We start from the raw sequence: 15,638 nt of genomic DNA on the forward strand, positions 1-15,638 counted from the left end.
GAAACGGAGTTCAGATGAAGGAGTTGTGAATTTCGAACGGAGTTTTCCTGTCCCGGCCTACTAAAGATAATATATAAGTAATATACTTATAATATATTAAAAATAAATCAAAATTAGCCAATGGAGTCTAAACGAGAGTTGTAGAGCATAATCTCACCTTCGCGTCGATATAAAGAACGTCGAAAACGGAGTTCGTATGCGAAAGTTATGAATTTCTGAAGTTCGGGGCGCGAAACCCCAAAACTGTCAGAGACCACGACGTGGCAAGCAGTGCCACGACGTGGCAAGTCTCCTGACACCTCCGGAAGGCCCCCAGATGCAACTTGGGATGACGCATGCAGTGACGACCAAGCCCACGACGTGGAAAAAGGTTGCCACGACGTGGCAAGGGCCAAATTTGCCCTATAAATAGATTTGAAGGGCAAGCCGTTTAGGGTTGCTATTTTCTCTCTTTTCTCTCCCGTTTTGCATCGTTTTGCGTGCCAGAAATACCTCGAAGCCCCGGTATTATTCTCAAGCCCCGAAGCAAGTCCCGAGATCCCGAGAAGTGCGGTTCCCGAGCCGAAGCTCTGCCCGCGAGAAGTTCGATTTTTGTGAAGATCTTCCAAATCTGCTGAGGATTACTACTTCTGCAAGTCGTAGTGCTGTCTGATCATCTTCTGATCAAGTGAGTGTATACTACCTTTCATAAACACGATAATACTACAAGTATGGTTTGAGTGTATTAAGTATATTGTTGTTTATGTGTATAATTTTGTTGTTATAAGTGTGAATGTATATTCATTCTCTTCTATCTCATAGATCTGATTTACTTTCTATGAAATACGTGTTATGTGGGTGTGCCTCATCTGTTATGTGGAATATGTATTGAATGAAAATGATATACAGGTTTTAAACTATGTATGAAAATATATATTTTTATCTACTAATATGTTGGGTAGAACATGGGTAGATAGTTGGTGTGTAATAAACAGATGAGAGGCCTCGATGTTGTTGTTGTTGTTGATCTAGTTATTCAGCGGAGTATGGATAACGACCACAGACTCTTTCTAGACAGTCTTGTGGAACGCTAGCAGGTTCATAACCTGTAGGTGTTGTGAACGATGTGTTCACCGGTGTACTCTATCCCCCTCATGGTTGCCTTTAGGACATCTATTGTTGAGGAAACCCCTTAGCAGTGATGTCCGTCCCGATGAAAATCCTAGATTAGGTCCCTCGAGATAGATGTTATTTTAGGGACGTAAAGTGAGGATAACGGGAATGGGTAATCGGGATAGTGATTGGTTGGTGAAATTAAATATGAATATTTATTGTGGGTTGAAAACCCTATATGCTCACCAGGCTCCCAAGCCTGACCCACTCAGTTTTAAATGTATTACAGGTAGTGTCGCGAGGGCATAAGATGGTCGAATCATCAAGTTGTTTTGTTTACAAGTCTGTATATGTATATATTTGTTGAATGACTTGTAATGTTATCATTTATGCTTTATGGTCTGTATCGGAACATGACATCCCGAGTTTTGATTATATAATGAAAATGCATCTCTTGATGAAATGCTTTGATAAATATTATTTTATCATGTTTTGTTTTGGGAACAAATTCCGCAACACTTTTAAATCAAAAGGATTTACTCTGAAATTATTTTAAAAAGCATAAATGAAATCGGTCTTTTTTGGCCGTGATTTTGGGGATGTCACAGTTGATGTCGACCCTTCAAATAGTTGGGTGCAAAGATCAGGGAACAATAGGGGTTTAGTTTTCAATGACAACACGAACTTGTTCAACTGTTTACAATTTTTATAAATATTAGTATATGTTATGAAAATAATCATAATAGTATTGATTAAAAAAATAAATTTAATCAAATAGTATATGTTATAAAAATAATCATAATAGTATTGATTAAAAAAATATTACCTTCCCCTCTTCTTTCCATTGTTCATCGGTCAAATTAAATTTATTTTTTATAGGATCATATATATTGCCGGTTTTGTTTTTGAGTTTCACCCAAGCAACATACTTTGATTTGTAGTAGTCAAAGTGGTTTCTCATTTGCTTCTGATCAACCTCTTTACCGTGTTCGTTTATCAATTTTTCGCGTATTGTCTTCCATGAACTTGCCTTAAGCCCAGAACCCTCACGACCATTAGTGGTTAGTTCATGGATACATGCATCAAGAAAAGTTTTGTCCTCACTCTCGTTCCAAACCAACATCCTAAAACATTAATATTTAAAGTAATTTATCATAGTTTTTATCAAGTTAAAGAACAATTTTAAACATAAAGCAATTTTCAACCAAGGAAGTTAACATCATCCTAAATTATGATTTGATAACTTATACACAAAACATCAATATTCAAGCTAACAATTTCACAAAAGAAAACAAGCTAACAATTAAGGTCAACAATATCAAAGATATAAAATTAGAAAAAAAAAACAGCCCAATTTTTGATTTTATAGCTTATACTTTTGATACTAACACAAGCTCAATAATTGGAAGGCATGTGATGTTGCATGCATTCCCCCTCTCGCCCACTCTTCAAGGAACAATTGGATTATTAAAAAAGTTAGGTTACCATTAATTTTATAATAATTATTTATTATTAATTTTACTTTTGTACTTTACACATAAAAACACAACATTTGATTGTATTTTCTGTAAAACATGTGATTGTGGAGAAAACACAACATTCAATTGTTTCTCCGGTTCATATTTTACTTTTGTACTTTACAAACCTACTTGTATTTTCCGATTCACATTCAATTTCAATTCACAAGCTATAAAATCAAAATTCAGAAAAAAAAAAAACTTCCAATTCACTTTCAATTTCAATTCATAAGCTATAAAATATGAACCGGAGAAACAAACTTCCAATGTGAATTGGAGAAAAAAACTTCAAATTCAGAAGAAAAAAAAAAAAAAAAAAAAAAAAAAAAAAAAAAAAAAAACTACCAATTCACATTCAATTTTAGAATTCATAACATTAGAAAAAAAAAACTTCAATTTTCAGTTCTTATACACAAAGAACTACAAAACAAAACATAAACAAACTTCCAATTCACATATAATTTCAAAATTCATCATATTAGAACAAACAATTTCAGATTTCAACAAACAATTTCAGATTTCAGTTCTTGTACACAAAGAACTACAAAAAAAGCTTATCATATGAACATACATGTTGAGAATTCATAATATTCTAACAAATACTAATTTGATGTCATAAAGAACTACAAATTTCATACCATCAAAGCATAAATGATATCTGATTTTGAAAATTATTAACAGAAAAATTATCTAACCTGTGTGATGGATCGAGAAGGCGTCACTGATGGCGGTGGCGGAGGTCCGGCGATCCAGCGGCGGAGGTCCGACGAGATGGCACAGGTCCGACTGGTCCAACTGTTTGGCGTTCAATGTTGTGGAGTTCTTCCTGGCGGCTGCTGTGCTTTTAGGTCACTGGAAGGGAAGCGAATGGGGAAAGAAATAATGACGCAGGGGCAAGATAAGGGCAAGATTGTCTAATTTCCAGTCAGCAACTATTTAAAAACTGAGCCAGAAAGCGATTTGGGTCAGCAGATCTTACCGAGAAAGCTCAAATCAAACACCAAAGGTCTGACCGAGTCAGCCCAATTTGCTGACTCGACCCAGTCAGACATTTATCAAACACTCCCTAAGTTAGACTTGTCGATAGAAAAAAAAATTAACTAATCAATTATTTTTAGTAAATTCTATTATGAAATCACTAAATTTTTTTCAATTAAAACATTTTTACAAATTTTTAAATAAAAAACTTCATGATTAATACATCTATTAAGTGTTAGGCTTTTATATGGTTGTTAGTCATAGAAATTAGGGCTACTATGTTGATTCTTTGTTAATCAAACAAGATTTTGATTATTTTGTCTTGTATCAAAATTTGGGATTGTAAGCATGTCAACTGAATCAATTGATTAGGGTTTAATATGTGTCGTATTGCATTATGTCAAATTTATTTTGTATAAGTCATCAATATAATTTCCTCTTTCTCAAAAAGTTATCAATATAATTTAGTGTATTTTAGTGTCTTTTTTTCCTTGATTTAGAACAAATGGGATTATATATTCTGGGAGTGTGAATGAGAGTGAGAGATGTGTATATGTGATGTTGTTTGTTTTTTTTGTTTTGCCTTGAGTTGTTTTCTATTGGTTTATATTGGAGATGTTTTGAGGATGTAATGATGTAGTTGGTACCTTAGATAATATTTTTTATAGTCAATAATATTAGGTTAAAACTCATGGACACCATGGATGAAAAAGAAAAAAATATTATAAATAAATCAAGATTATAATTGAACAATAATAAGAAAAAATTTATTAATTTATAAAGATAGATGTTTTCAAATATTCTGAAAATATATATATTATTAAAGACGTGGGCTTGAAATTTCGTTCCTTGTCAAAATAATAAATTTATTAATTTGTACTTGCATGATAGAGGTTTGAAATATTACAAAAATGATAACATTTTTCATGACATAAGTTTTATGACACACATTAGTTTCACATGAAATCATTACACTTTTTAGCAAACTAATAAGTTATATTTTCTGATTGTAGATGTTTAAGCCACAACAACATATGCATGCCAAGATGAAACTAATTTATGATATATTATCTTGACAAAATATCCATTATAACTAGATATAAGTTTTTGCATGCATATTTCATAATTGATAAATATTTTTCATGTGTATTCTCCCCCAAAATAATGAAAACATTAAAAAGGGGTCGTAAACACTCAACCTTAAAGCGTGAGTTTGATTTGTTCAAAGTCAGTTTATTTTGAGAAACTGGACGTGAGAAAGTCAGAGGTTCTTCAATTTCAACAATTCTAACCTTATTAGGATTAGGGGACATATTATATGTAGGTAAATTTGTTTTACTATGCTCAGAATATATGTCTATTAGCTTATGGTTACCAACATACGTATCTAAATGGTGAATATCCTGATCAGAACCCAAAGTCCAAATTGTCAAATGGTCTCAGAAAATGATAGTAGAGCAGCTTAACGTTTGAATCAATATGCTCAAGCTCCTCCATCATCTCGTCAATGTCGTGAATGGAAAAGGTGTCAATGTCTAGCAAATCAATGTATATTTGTTTGCCTTTGATGTACCTTCTTCCAAAGAACTGTGTAAACTCTCCACCATGGTGTAATCTGATAGAGAATATCGTAGGATGTCCAACTATAGATTGAGAGGAAAGATCAATTAAATTCCTAACATATTGATGGAAATTATGAACACTTACCATATCTATGAGAAACGTCAATCTCGTCCATGGTAGCACATATCCTCCAAGGCATCATCGTCGTCTTCAACTGTAGTGTTTCACGTTTAGGGTTTTCTCGATCAATGGTTTTCAATCGGGGTGTGTGAAGGTTTTGTGTCCGATAAAGAGATATAGCGTGAATGTTATAAACAAATCATCTTATTTCTAAGCGGTAGAACGTTGCAAAGGTAAAAGGTCAAATATGCCTCCGGCATGCAAGACACGTAAGGAGTCTAATAGAAAAAGTTGATGAAATCTTATAACATGGACTAGTCGCCTTACATAATTAAAAAATGAGGATAGTCTGAGTTAAAAAAAAAATTAGGGACCAAGCTTGCAATTTATGCTAAACCATAGCGACCATTCGTGTAATTCTCTCTTTTATTTTTTTGAAAAATTGTCAAACGGTCATATGACTGTTTCTTTTATATTTCTTTCTTCCTTGTATTGAAGCGTAGTAGCACTGACGAAGCTTTTACTCACGATGCATGGGGGCGGTGTAGCTCCTTCACTTACGCATGACTATGTAAAGTCGCTTCGATATAGCCTTAGGGTTTTAATCAAAATAACAAATGTGTCATAACATCCAATTACACTTCCGTTAGGCTCCTTAATTGTCACAAGTAAATTTCTTATTGTTATTGTTATAACATGTGAGTAATTTTTTAAAAATATACTAAATCTTTATCTAGAGCAAATTACAAAAATTGTCCCCTTTCTTATTGTCACTTTGTTTGGTCCAAAAATGATTTTTTTTTTTTTCAGTTTTAATTCTTATTTCAAGATTTTGTATCAATTTTGGTCCACGGGGTTATGAGTGTGATTCTTATTCAATATTTCATATCCACTAGTCTTTATATCAAGATTTCAAGGACCAATATCAAATATGAAACTTTGAAAAAAGAGATTTCAAATATGACATATCAAAAATAGAATACATAGGACCATTTTTTATAACTTACCCTTTTATCCATATTTTGCAATTAAACCTACTTTTTGAGTAATAAATAGCGAATTAAATCTTTTGGATGGCTTGACAAAAGAGTTTGAAATAAAACAATTATGTTGCCGATACAAACTTCAACATATTTTGATCTCCGGGACCACGTGGTTTACATACTACATGGCTTGAGATTTTTCTTGAGCAACAAGATCCACACTTCCAATTTCTTTGTAGTTTTAGAAAAAAAAAATTGTGAAAATTTTTAAAAAATAGACAAACTAAACGCGTTTTCAAAATTCTCATTTTTCTTGGAAATTTTTTTCAGAAAAATGTTCATTTTTCGTCAACTAAACGCACCCACAGTAATTTTGTAGGATGATTAGTTTTCAACATTACTTTTAAAAATGTGTCATGGTCATTCAACCTAAATGTATTTATTCTTCCATAAGATAAGATTACATGCTAGACTCCAAAAATTACACGGCCGCCATAAATTCCGGTCTATATAGATTGCAACTATTTTACACAATCAAATTTTGTACAACTGAGCCTTCAATTTTTATTTTTTCTGGTCAAACAAAAATATTGTGAAAAGGTAAATAACATACATAGACCCATAACATAACTAAAAAAATACTGCTAACACAAGCATGCAAGAACGGAAAGGCCATAAATAAGGCAAGATTGAAGATACTGTAAAAATGTTTTTTTATAATTTGGTGTTTTAATTGTCGAATTCAACAATTTAAGCTTACAATAACAACAATTTGTATGGAACTAAAGGAAGGAGCACTCATAATGGCTTATGAAGGGTGGGATCCATAGCTGAAAGCTCTGCATACATGTTTGATATTTCCTTTGCAAAGTACGCCTTTGCCTGTGGTCTCTTCACCTGAAACAAACAAACACCACAGTTTCACTCCTTTTAAGCAACCACCTACTTACTAATAATAGCAACCTATTTGCTCTTTTCCTTACTAGAACCCATCATTTTAAAAATCAAATCAAATATGTTGGTATTATTTGGTTAAAGAAGTAGGTTGCTATTATTATCTGAGAACAATAGAGGTAGGTCAGGTGGGTACCTTGAACGTGGGGGTAAGAAGGCCATTTTCCACACTAAATGGTTCAGCCACTAGGGTAACAGCTTTTGCAAACTCAAAACCTCTCAGCTGAAATAAATAAAGATGTAAAATTAGTGTTTGTTGAAGAAAATATAAAAATTAAAGTAAAAGTGGTTGTCATATTTAAAAAAAGATCACCTGAGCTTCCCTTGCTACAACATCCATCTCACCCAAAACAGCTGCTTTTGCCCTTGGATCATTGCATAGTTGTCCTAAATCATTATACTGCATACACACACACCCGCCCCATAAAACCTTATTTAATGAAATAATAATAATAACATATGATTAATGATGATGGTCTGAATATGCGTAAATGACCATTTTACCCTTCTGTTCACAAGTGACTGACAAATGACTGTTTGTTTATTTGAGAACTGTTTAGAAACGATGCTGAATAACAAATGACTGTTTCGTGTCAATAAATGACCATTTTATCCTTCTTTTTGTAGGAAATTACCATTTTACCCTTCTGTTTATAATTGACGCTGAATTAAAAAAAAGTCGGTATATGACCATTTTACCCTTCTGTTTAGAAGTAATGCTGCATAACAAATTACTGACTACGTGAGTAAATGACCATTCTACCCTTCTATTTATAGAGTAAATGACCGTTTTACCCTTATGTTTAAAAGTGTTCTGAATAATACAAATGAGAGAGTTTACTTGAGAGCAGTTAAGAAGTGATGCTGAATAATATGTGTGAAATTGACAATTTAAGAGTAAATGACCATTCTAGCCTTGTTAGAGTACCTTTATGCCCTGAGATGCAGCCCAATCCTTCATTACATCCGGATCAACAGAGATGATAGCCACCAAAGATGAGTTGAAGCTATCACCTGATCACACAAAAACAGTCAGCAGGTTATATTTATTTATGTTTAATTAATAAAGCAAAATCAGTGTCCTTGGTCCTTACCGTATATGAAACTCTGGCTAATAAACCTACACTTGGCATATACATTTTCAATTTTATCAGGTGCTATATACTCCCCTTGTGCCAGCTTAAATATGTTCTTTTTCCTGTGTCACAAATCAAAGAATATTTATTCTTATTTCTTAAAAAAAAAAGACCAAAATGCCCCTGGAGTTTCTCAATAAATACATACCTGTCAATAATCTTAAGGCGTCCTCCAGGTAACCACAATCCAATGTCCCCTGTGTGAAGCCAGCCTTCATCGTCGAGTACTTCTCTTCTGCTCAATTATGTGAAAAGATCATATCAGTTGAACCAACAGATTTTATTTTTTTTATAAAAAAAAAAAAAGAAAAGAAAAAGAAATTATGTTAGTGACAGACGTCTGGACTTCATCTTTGTAGTAGCCTTGAAAGATGATGGGCCCACGAACACAGATTTCTCCACGAGGATGAGGCTGATCATCAGAGGTGTAATTCATCTCAGGTACATCATCAAGTTTTATCTCTGAAAAAAGAAACATAATGTTAGGACACAATCACACAACAGATTCTGATTAATAGTTTGTTTATACAAAATCAGTTAAATGATGAAAAACCGATGACATGTGGAAATTCAAAAAACTGAATTGTGTCATTTTCTTCAAGGTTATCAGAAAAAGAACCAATAAGGCTGATTTTTCTAAAACCCTTAATTTAAACATGAAAATAATATTTGAATTTAAACATGAAACCATGTATGACATGTTTTAAGTGCTAAAAGTAATTATAAAAACTCTATCTTTAAACATACAATGTTGCAATAGAAAGAAATGAAACTAAGATGTAAAAAAAAAAAAAAATAGCACATTGCTATTTCTTGCATCTAAACCTTCCTAAAAAAAAAAAAAAACCTCACCACATGCAGGATTAGGAGAACCAACATGACCAGACAAGTTATCACCATCATCCATGATTGTTATGACACTGCAGCTTTCCGTCATACCATACCCTTCAATAACTGAACACCCAAAGCATCTGCACAAAACAAAAAGACGAAAATGTCCCTAAAAAGATAGCTTGATGACATATAAAAAGGCGAAAGAGTGTGTTTACTTTACTATAAGTAGAGTTGATGATGATTAACTTACACCCTTAAAAAGTCCATGATATCAGGAGACAAAGGCGAAGCACCTGAGCCCATGAAACGGACACGTCCTCCAATTTTTGCTTTTATTTTATTGAATACCAATCTGTCCCAAATTGGTGATGGCTTTCGACCTACAACAGACACATACAATAATTACCAAAAGACGTAAATACCCTCCACTTCCTTATTATTGAAAATATCCCTATTAAAGGTTGTCCGGTCTTGTCCCGTGTAACACACGCAGCCTAACGAACAAGATCTAACAAAAAACATTCAGTCTGTGTATAAATAAACAAGGGTATACCCGTCATTATCGCCTGTTTCTTAGAATTGTATGCAGCAGTAAATAGTCTGTGCTTTAAAACCCCAGAAGTGTTTACAGCATTCATGATCCTACACAAAAACAGGCCCAGAAATGTTAAGGATATTAATTAAAAAAAAAGGAAATTTATTTAGATTTTAGAAATGGCTCTACCCAGCATATATTCTATTGTAGAGACGAGGTACACTACAGAAAAGTGTTGGTCTTAGAACTGCCAAGTCATCCATCAATTTCAAATTGTCCTGCACAAAACATAAACTAATATCAGACAAACCGTTGTTTTTGGGTCTGTTTATTGTGGTCCCACAAAATTCTCTTGCAATTTTGGTCCTTATATTGATCTATCTTAACAATTTTGGTCCTTGTTCCAAGTAAAATGATGACTACTCTACCACCCTTTATTTGAATTTTTGATAAAATAATTAAAAGAAAAAAAAATCAGAAAAGAGTAATATAGTCATTTCACTTGGAACACGGACCAAAACTGCAAGAGAAGTTACTGGGACCAAAATTGCAAAAATCAGCTATACAAAGGGACCAAAAATGTAATTTACTCTAATCTGTATTACCAGTTTGACATGCAACCAGGCATCTTAAATTCAATGCTTCTTTGAGATATATTAATTTATTGATTATTTGAAAAAAAAATAGTACTTTTCCATTGAATTGTAAAAATTAAAGCAAGCTACATGTATAATTGTAAATAAATAGTACATACCCCTTGGTAAAAACCAACAGCAACACCACAGTATGACAACATAATTTGGTTAGCTCTCTCATAGATATGTGCCAGTGGAAGATAAGATATGTAACTGTCCATTCAAAATAAAGCATAAAGGAGTATTTAACAGAAAGTATGAGCATAGTCATTAAATTTGGGAATAGAAGAGAAGGGCTAAAAATGCAAGAAATAGCAACATAATTTCATTTATTTGTTTAGTATAGCATCTTTACTTTGATTTCTTTCTACTTTGAAAAATCTACTAGGTATAACAGTGAAAATTGCTATAACTGGGTGGATTTTTCAATTTTGTAAAACGAAGAAATGGAAGTGGGATGCTATAATAGTTAATAAATAAATTTATGAAAGTATGTTGCTATTTCATGCATTTAAACCTAAAAGAGAAACATACATGTCTGTGGAGTTGAATTTAATTGACAAGGTCATAGCTGCGACACTTGCAATCAAGTTCCCATGTGTCAGAACAACACCCTACACACATCAAATACATAAATTTAATATATATAGATTTTATAAATTTATAAGTAAAAATTGAGATGCTTAATGTTACCTTTGGTGTTCCAGTAGTACCACTTGTGTAGCATATGGTTGCAATGTCTTCAGACTTTGGAGGGCAAAAAGGTTTAAGATTATTATGACCCTACAAGAAAGATTATTAATTATTAGGAGAAATTGATATTATCAAATTAAGCTACTAGGAAGTATTAACTTCTCCTTATAGAAGAGTATTGATGCTTAGCGATTTCCTTCTTTTTCAACTGAAATTAGAGTTTTTTTTTTAACTTCCTAAAATACCAAGTTGATAAAACAATTAAGAGTCCTTAATTCAACCAACCTGACTCAAGAGTTTTGAATAAGATACAAGTTTCACACCGGATGTTTCCGGAAGAGAGGGAAGGTGCTCTTCTACCCCTCCTACTACCTGAAAAATGGATGCCACAAGAGGAAAAGAATTTTATAATAAAGCAAGCAACATCATTTCTGTATAAATTCTTTGTTGCTAAAAAACATACAAAGAGGTTTGAGAACATACCACTATTACACGTACACTACTAATCTCAGATAAGAAGCTCAACAACTGCAAGTTGAGAAAAGATTGTAAGCCTTGATTCTATAAGAATATTTTTTTTACAACTTCTCCTTTTCGATCTTTATTCAAATAACTTTTTTTTATTTTAAAATGACTTACGATGTTCAATGTACTTGGCACACAAAAAACCGCCTGTAAATCAGCATGATTTATGATGTACTTAACAGCATCAGGACCTGAAAATCAAGTATTAGGAACACACTAGAGATCTTACATCTATAAAAAAAAACTTATGACACCACACTTACACACCAAGAGTGTCATATAAAGGCACAGAAACATATGAATATGCTGAACATGCATGATCTGCAACCATCCACTCTGGTCTATTTATCAAATAAAGTCCAATGCATGCTCCCTGCTCCAAAACAACCCAAATCATATGGCTTTTAGACATTCTTTTATGGTTAAATGCAAGAAATAACAACATACTTTCATCCATTTGTTGATTATAGCATCCTACTTTCATTTATTCTTATTCAAAACAATGTATTTTGAAGATTCTACCAAATTGTATCAATGTCGAAATATAATGTCTTAATAAGAAAATGGGTAGTAGATTTTGTGAAGTATAATTAATGTCTTGATAAGAAAAAGATTGAAAGTATAATGTTGTAATAGAAAGAAATGATAGTGGGATGCTATAATACACATATAAATGAAAGTAAGTAGCTATTTCTTGCATTTAAGTAACATACTTGAGCAAAGCATGTTAGAGGAGATGGAGAAAAAAAAACAGAAAACTGAACTCACTTTTGATAATCCATAATACTGCAGGCCAGATCCTATTGCAGAACGAGCAGTGGCTGTTTCTCCATATGTCATCCACTTGTACCTTAAGGTACAAGTCAGTCAAACATGTTAATAATAATATGAGTTAATGTGAAAGTAGTCAACTCTGGTCAACATGGAATGGAACTTTGTTAAATTTATAAGTAGACTTACTCGCCAACTGTTCCATCTACTCGTACACGTGAACCCAAGTACTTGTAATCTGGGTATGTATCAACTGCATATCTGAAAACATAATATCACTTATTGTGAAATTCGTTTCAAGATTACAAATAAGGTTAAGAATCAGTTATTAATTCTTCCTATATAACAACATTGTGATGAAAAATCTACCCAATTATAGCAAACACAATCCAAATACAAAACAATTTTCACTGCTACTACTAAGATTTTTCAAAGTATAATGTCTTATATGGGAAAAAAAAAGTTGAAACTACAATGCCTTCATAACAAGCATACTGAAAGTACAATGCTGTAGTTTGAAAAATCTACCTAATTATAGCAATTCCACCCTACAAAGCAATTTTTAATGATCGTTGCATAGATTTTCAAAGTATAATGTCTTAATAAGAAGAAAAATGTAAGTACAATGCTATAATTGGGTAGATTTTCAAAGTACAGTATCTTGATAAGAAACATACTGAATGTAAAATGCTGTAATAGAAGGAAATAGAAGTAGGATGCTATAAAACACAGATAAATGAAAGTATGTCGCTATTTCATGCATTTAGCCATTTAATCTAAGTAACACTAGTAAAACATGAGAAACTATCATAAAGGGGCAGAAAATTATCAAGAAGTGTTCATAGTGAAGATGATTAAGATGCTCACACAAAGCTGTCATGCAATGTTTCAATATCAGGATGATCAGGAAATCTGGTAAGAAGCTTCAATGGAGAACGTGCAGATCTGCCAGGATGAATCAGTTTTGTAAGAAGCCAGTTATACCAACATAGAAAAAATAAGATAAAACTATAAAACTGAAAGATTATTGACTGAAATAAAATATATCTATCCACCTGTATACATTCCATTTTCCTTCCTTCAATTTCTCTGGAAGAACAACACTGTATCTTTGCTCTGCAGCATATTCATGAATGTGTGATTAAATTAAACATCATTTAGAAACTTATGTTTATTAAGTCACTTTGTGTGTGGCACTTCAGATCATGAGATAAGTTTAGTAAAAAAATCTATGAAGTTCTTCATTGACTTGACATAAAGTTCTTAATTTACTTAATAAACTGTTTCAAGACCACTTTGTACTACTTGCCTCAATAATTCAAGTCTATATACCTATGTTTCCAATATAACATGCTGCTTGCCTATATGATTTGACTTGTACAGTAGTTAATGTGAAAAATAAAACAGGGAAATTAGGGAAGAGGTGCTTGTATACATAAGCGGAAAGATAAAAGAAGGTTCTAGAATGAGATTTCTAATTAACATAGCAGGACAGCAGAAAACTGTTACATAAAGATATCTAATTACATAAGCAGAAACTGTTTTATATTTACTTGCCAATATCATTTGACCACTACAGTAGGTAAGGTGAAAAAGAAAAAGTACTATTACTCATCTGATACTTGGAATACATAGAACAGAATCAGATGATTACCATCAAAGAATTCTCCGGCAGTGCTATTGGTTTCAATCTGAGAGTGGGTATTGTCGGTTGACGTAAGAAGATGGCTGTGAATTGCAGTAAGGCGTCGACCAGCGATCGAGTTTGAATCCTCCATCCAATAATCAGAAGCTCGATTACACTGTCAATCAGTTGCAGGTAAAAGATAAAACAGCAATTACAGAATCAATCTCCAGTTTTGGGGCAATTGGTGGTCGATATGAAAGTCTGAATTTGATGTAGATACATATACACGCGTGTGTGTAAAGAAAAAGGAAAATAGAGAGATAAATAGTATAGAAAGGAGGGCACGCAATTCTATGGTGAAGATGACAGAATAAATTACAATAATTGTTTGATAATTGAGGAGGATATATATACACATACACATGTTGTCGAGAGAGATGAAAATTGGAAAGGTATTTAGGGAATTGGATAAGGGTTAGGTTAAAAAAGAAATCAACGACCTCCTTCCATACTTGAAACGATCAGATCACAGGAAATGAATGACAAAGTGACGGCTGCATTCAACGAGCCGTGTGGGGGTCATGGGCCGACATCTGTGCATAAACATTGTCACATTAAAAAGTGGTCCTCAATAAGATTTTGATATGTTTCCAAATTGGATTTTACTCGATAAGATTTAGATTCTTTATACAGTAATTAAAGGCTTTTAGGGATCGGTGGGCTTAGTTGTTTTAGATGGCAAAAGTTTTTTTTGGAAAAGTTACAAAAAAAATAAGGTTTTTTAACTTTTCCAAAAAGTTGATTTTCCTTCCATCTAAAATCCAAAAGTATCTTTTAAAAGTCTTTTGTCAAACATCTTTTACCTTTGATCTTTTCCTAAAAGGTCTTTTGGTCTCTCAAAAGCTAAATCAAACACCCCTTTATTCGGTTTAATCTTGTATATATTTTTTATTGGGTCTGAGTCGGTTAGAGCTGACCCAATAATCAACTATCAATAGGTCAAAAAATTTACTTTATGTTATAGTAGTTGTCTAAATGGGATAATAACTTAAAATGGTAATATATTTTTCGATTTGTACACATTTGGTCATTGAGTTTTTTTTTTTTTTTTTGGGGGGGGGGGGGGGGGGGGGGGGGGGGGAAATCTCTGGAAAAGTCTCAATATTTTACCCTAATTTACGAAAAAATCCCAAACTAAAATTGGTTTATGAAAAAGTCCCCAAAACCGGTAAAAATGATGATTTGGCCATATTTTCCCGGTTTGTCGGATTCATTACTTACCCGGAAACATTAAAGTCCCATTATTTTACCATAATTTTCATTAAAGTTCTATTATTTTACCATAATTTTGGACTTATTCGTAAATTATGGTAAAATAATGGGATTTTATTAAATCGTTAAGTAATGAAACCGGTAAACCGGGAAAATAGGGTCAAATCGTCATTTTTACCGGTAATTAGGACTTTTTCATAAACAAATTTTAGTTTGGAACTTTTTTGCAAATTAGGGTAAAATATTGGGACTTTTTCGGAGATTTCCTTTTTTTTCGTCCACATTTATCCCTTCAATTTGTTAAACTGTACACATCCAGTCCTTATGACCGGTTACTCCAGATTGGCTAGAAAAAATGATTTATTAAGGTAATATATTTCTCATTTTGTACACATTTAGTCCT

General features: G+C 32.7%; 1 protein-coding gene across 1 annotated transcript; it reads right to left on the bottom strand.

Annotated features, from left to right (window-relative positions):
• Positions 1–6,949: 6,949 nt before the first annotated feature.
• On the bottom strand, positions 6,950–14,368 carry LOC145076188 (long chain acyl-CoA synthetase 7, peroxisomal-like). The gene is made up of 23 exons (XM_079022151.1): positions 13,991–14,368; positions 13,392–13,452; positions 13,204–13,281; positions 12,526–12,597; positions 12,334–12,415; positions 11,833–11,938; positions 11,680–11,756; positions 11,524–11,568; positions 11,326–11,412; positions 11,041–11,130; positions 10,882–10,961; positions 10,467–10,560; positions 9,902–9,990; positions 9,731–9,819; positions 9,428–9,557; positions 9,196–9,314; positions 8,682–8,805; positions 8,492–8,578; positions 8,302–8,405; positions 8,136–8,221; positions 7,521–7,607; positions 7,344–7,430; positions 6,950–7,150 (listed from the first exon to the last, which is right to left on the bottom strand). The coding sequence occupies exons 1-23, from the start codon at positions 14,112–14,114 to the stop codon at positions 7,052–7,054; spliced, it is 2,097 nt and encodes a 698-aa protein (XP_078878277.1). The 5' UTR covers positions 14,115–14,368; the 3' UTR covers positions 6,950–7,051.
• Positions 14,369–15,638: the final 1,270 nt, after the last annotated feature.

The sequence above is a fragment of the Lactuca serriola genome, chromosome 9, assembly GCF_051521515.1.
Source record: "Lactuca serriola cultivar US96UC23 chromosome 9, Lser_US96UC23_V15, whole genome shotgun sequence".
Taxonomy (NCBI): domain Eukaryota; kingdom Viridiplantae; phylum Streptophyta; class Magnoliopsida; order Asterales; family Asteraceae; genus Lactuca; species Lactuca serriola.

Bases quoted from the DNA above. Each gene is read 5' to 3' on its own strand.
- LOC145076188 (XM_079022151.1), bottom strand. From the start codon at position 14,114: ATGGAGGATTCAAACTCGATCGCTGGTCGACGCCTTACTGCAATTCAC. The intron at 11,757-11,832 runs GTGTGTAAGTGT...CTTGATTTTCAG, and splicing joins GCCTTTATATGACACTCTTG to GTCCTGATGCTGTTAAGTAC. The intron at 7,151-7,343 runs GTACCCACCTGA...TGTTTGTTTCAG, and splicing joins TTCTTACCCCCACGTTCAAG to GTGAAGAGACCACAGGCAAA.